General features: G+C 41.0%; 1 protein-coding gene across 1 annotated transcript; it reads right to left on the reverse strand.

Moving 5' to 3' along the window:
- Positions 1-1,178: 1,178 nt before the first annotated feature.
- Positions 1,179-1,883, reverse strand: LOC130744274 (uncharacterized). The gene has a single exon (XM_057596464.1). The coding sequence runs from the start codon at positions 1,881-1,883 to the stop codon at positions 1,179-1,181; it is 705 nt and encodes a 234-aa protein (XP_057452447.1).
- Positions 1,884-4,876: the final 2,993 nt, after the last annotated feature.

Below are 4,876 nucleotides of genomic sequence, written 5' to 3' on the forward strand. Positions count from 1 at the left end.
CTCAAATCTCACGAATCCTTTTCACCCAAAATCAATTGCCCACAAATCCCTCCTCCCACACCCCTCTCCCTCAACTTTCTTCACCAGCAAAAACTGTACTCAACTCAACCTCGACCTCTAAAATGGCTTATCAACACAACAACCCATCATAACAGCGTCAACGGTAGTTGCGACCCTCACATAGGACAAATGGTGTGAGCTTGTGGCCTGAAAAGTTCAGATGCGGCTTGAAAGGGGGTGTTGCGGTTGGGTTGCGGCCTCGTTGCGGTGAGTTGCTGGTGAGTTGCGGTTATGTTGCGGTTGTTGCAGGAGAATTTAAATCTCACCGCAATTGCGGCCTGATGCGGTAGCGGTGCGCTCCGCAACCGCAATATTGCGGCCGCAACATGTGTTGCGGTCCGCAATTTAGAACACTGGCACCCAATATCCATGACATCAAACCTTTGCACCTGCTCAACATCTCCTGCATAAATAAATCCCCATATTGATCCCACCACACACACACCAACACAACAGCAACCTGAAATAATGCAAACACCACTAATCCTCCCATCAAAACAGGTTCCAATCCGATACAAGTCCCCACTTGACTACAAAGCCAACCATGTCCAACTCCTTCATGTAATCGTACCAGCTATTGGACCCCAAGATCACATTAAAAAAACCAGCAAGTCTTCAGAGTGTCTGTTTCTATATCTTCCCACCCCCTTAACCCCACACGCCCGATACCACCTCCTTCCACACAACCCGCCACCCACATTCCACTTATGCTGGACAATAAGTCCACAAAGCCTCCTCTCTATCACACCCAGATTTTGCCAAGAAATCAACTTGCACATTCACCTCGCGATACACATGAGAAACTTTTATGCATTCCACCTCAGGTTGCAATAAATCAATGACATGCAAATCCGACAGTAACTTCCACGGCCTGAATGATGTACGAGTCACCCACCCCACCGCGAGCGTCGAGTCACTCTCAATGAGTATCTGTCGAACCCCAAATTCCTTGCAAAATTCTAGAGCTGTTCTTTTGGCCTTTATCTTTGCCTCGTACGCGAAAACAGTCCCCACAGCCATTGAAAAAATTCCAATAATCGTGCCATTCCAATCCCGAACTACCCCGCCAATACCACCAACCCCAGGTGCACCCCTGGCTGCCCCGTCGACGTTGAATTTTACGACCCATGCGGTGGACTAGTCCATTCAGCCACCCTCGTTTGCCTCCGCTGCTGACCCAACCTCACCTCCCTAAACTGCACCATGAAATCATATAACGTATAGGGACAGTCCTGGTTGAAAGCTTTGATCCACCAAAAAATTCGAGTTAAATGAATGTCCCAAACAGCTTCCATAGAGGCCTCCTCCCCGTTGAAGATCAGGCCATTCCTTGCTAACCAAACCGACCAGCTGAGCGCATACGGCACTACCTTCCATAAACTCACATCCGTCCCTCTCCGCAAAGCCTCCCACTCCTGCAACAGTCCCAACACCGTCGCTGGAACACACCATGCCACTCCCTCCCTGTGTATCACGCGACACCATAGTCCCCACATAAAATCACAATGCAGTAAAAGATGAGCAACTGATTCAGTGGCCTGGCCGCAAAGAGCACATGCCGCTTCGGCATCCACCGCTACGCCACGCCTTTGTAAATTCACAAGCACCGCAATCTTATTATCTGCTGCTTGCGATAAGAAGAGGACAACCTTCGGCGGTACGATCTTACGCACATACGTCAGCACCACCCACGTTGGTACCCTATAAAGCTGGAGTTCAACCTGCATACAAAAACACTTGACAGAAAATTGCCCGTTTGTGTCCCCAAGCCACAACAGATAGTCTCCATCCATACCTGGAACTACAGCCCTAATCCGCGCCATGAGCTCATTGAACAACTGCACCTCCCAGTCAAAAAAAATTCGCCGAAACCCAACCTGCCAATTCCAGGAAATATTTTATTTTATTTTAGAGTTATTTTTAGTGTATAAATTAATTAGAATTTAGGTTGTTTATTATTTTTTTAAATTAATTAATACTCTAAAAAAAATCTCATGTGTCATTCTCTTGTTAATTCTCATAAAATAAAATTTCACGTGTCATTCTGATAACAATTCCGCAAGTGTACGGATTGATCGAAGTAATAAAAAGATATCGAACCACGAGGATAGTTGTTTATCAATTTGTTCTAAGAGTTTAGTGTTCAGAATGTGAAAAAGAAAGGAATATAAGTTTGAGGTTTTGTTGTGTTTAACACACTTTTGATGAAAAGCAAGAATTGTAATTTAGATAAAGAAGTACCCTGGGTAAAGTTTCACTTAATCCAATTATGTTTCTTACAACCAAATCCTTATATGAAATTTAGAACCCCTTCTATGGTGATGTAGCCTTTATCTTCACTTGTTAATACCCTAATCAAGCAAATCATTCAATCTCAGGTTGCTAAGCCTAATACCTTAGTGCCTAGTCAATTCAATTGAAGAATTAATGTTCTACATTCAGAGCAACACAATAAGTTCCCACCCTTATACCTAAGTGGTAGTAAACAAATCAATCTAATCCCAAGTCCCTTAATCCTTATCAACTACCGTTGTGCAAGAAGAAAGCCAAACACTTGCAAGCATTCAAGAGAGTATTGAAACAGAGAAGAGATACATAGAAAGGAAACTTTATTCATATAATAAACTCAGAAGTTCAAACCATAATAAGATCTAAGGTTCAGTTCACCCAAAGTACAAAGATAACTAGCCAAGCATGGCTAGGGAATTCATAATGCAAATTAAAAGAACAAAAACCTGAAACAAGAGTGCCAAGAAGCCTCCCACAAGCTCCAAGAACCTAAACTCTAAGTTTTGTTCAAAAAGTTACAAGATACCAAATGAAATGACAAAAAACCTAATTTTTAGACTTCTCATCGGTCCGCCACGCATGTGCGTGGCCCCCTCCACGCACATGCGCGGACAATCTGTCCAAACGCCACCTTCAAGTTAGCCCACCACGCATGTGCGTGGCCTAGGCGGCACACATGCGTGGCCTTCAACCAAACCTTTCTTTTCACAGAACTATCATGCATGTGCGTGGCATAGGCGGCGCACATGCGTGGCTCATCAGATTCTTCTCCGAATTTTGTAACTCCTTATTCAACTATCATCTTGGCTCATTACTTGGTCTTCAATCAACATCATTAGCCATCAAAAACACCTGAAACCTTCAAAGAATCTCAACAAACCATCATTCCACCAATGTAACTCATGGAAACACTTATTTAATCATAATAATTCAGCAACCATTCATTCAATTCATCAAACAAAACTCTCAATATGCAATCAACACTCATGAATTCAAAGGACTTCAGCTCAAAACTGACCAAAGGAATTACCCTCTAACTAAAACTAATAAAAAGACCAAATAAATATACTAAAAACAACTAAACTAATGCAGATGCAAATATGAATTAAAAAGGGACTCAACTTGACTTAAAACTCAAAAAAAATGACTCAAAAAGGAAAAGAAAGAAAGAAGAAGGACTCGACAAACATAGAATATATCTCGGGTCATCATACCACTATACTCAACGGCAGCTTGTCCTCAAGCGTAAACTCAAGATTGCTTGTCCTCAAGCACAGAATAAATCACCCCTTCTTCAGCTGCTTAAGCTTTTCAAAACAAGATACTTCACAATACAAAAGAAAGGTCAAATGTACACAACTAAAGATGAGAGGTCAGCAAGAGTAAGCAAGACTTCCAAGCAAGAGCTCATCAACTTCCTCACATATCAAGCACTCTCCTCACATTTTGGGTGCTCTAACATACAAACACAATACTTCAGCCCTGATAATCAATCAATTCAAAGTTAGTTGCAACAATAACAAGAACAAGAGAGACTTCGAAAGGTTGTAACTTTGGCTAAGGTAAAGTGTAGGTAGGGATGCAATGAAAAGGGAAACACAAGGGCTCAAAACAGATTTTGGGGTGAGTGATTCTTCTATTCAACAAGACCTGAGCAGAATTTTTAAGACTTTAGGACTCCTTCCTTCTTCTTTTTTTTTTCTTTTCAACTTTTTTCATTTCCCTTTTTCAATTGTCAAGGCACTTGCCTTTCTTTTGATAAGCATGCTTTTCTTTTTTTTACTTTTAGAAAGGAAGTCCTTTTGATATTTTCTCTGCTCAATCACAACCACAAATCACTCACCAATGCTCAATTCACCAAAATTCAGGGACCAAGAAAAATATTCATTCTTAAGGCTCAACTTAGGCAACTAAGGGAATATGATAACAATCCAAAGTCTGAGGCCAACAAAGAACTCCTACCAAGTTTCTTCAAAGAACAAGTATTGTGCAACAACCAATATGCATTTCAAAGCAGAGCTAAGCATGTGTAAGCATGTTAGAAATAAACATTGAGACTCTCAGCACTCAACAAAAACAATGGGGTGTTGAAGTGAAACACCCTTTCTTATGAACTCAAGCAAGTAAGATCAAGTTACCTCACCTTCCAATCACAATAGCATGTAGAAAGAACACAAGATAAAAACATGGAAGTATCATCAACTATCAATAAGAAGCAGCTAAATCAAGGGTGAAACCACTTAAGCAAGTTCAGCATAGCAGCAAGAAACCCAAGGATATTCATACCGACTCAAACATAAAAAGAAAAAAAACATGAAAAAGACTTGATGCACTAACTACCTAAAAAGAAAAAGAAAACGATTTTTTATTTTTATAGAGGAAAATAAATTAAAGAAAACTCAAATTAAAGAAAAGCAAACCTGGACTTGGGTTGTCTCCCAAGATGCTCAATTTTTAAGTCTTTGATAGACTACCCCGGACTCAAAGTTCTAGCCGGGGTTTACAGCAAATTGCATTAGATCATTTA

This window comes from Lotus japonicus, chromosome 3, assembly GCF_012489685.1.
Source record: "Lotus japonicus ecotype B-129 chromosome 3, LjGifu_v1.2".
In the NCBI taxonomy this organism is placed as follows: Eukaryota; Viridiplantae; Streptophyta; class Magnoliopsida; order Fabales; family Fabaceae; genus Lotus; species Lotus japonicus.

What these genes read in the sequence shown, in the direction of transcription:
- LOC130744274 (XM_057596464.1), bottom strand. Translation starts at nt 1,883, where the DNA reads ATGGCGCGGATTAGGGCTGTAGTTCCAGGTATGGATGGAGACTATCTG.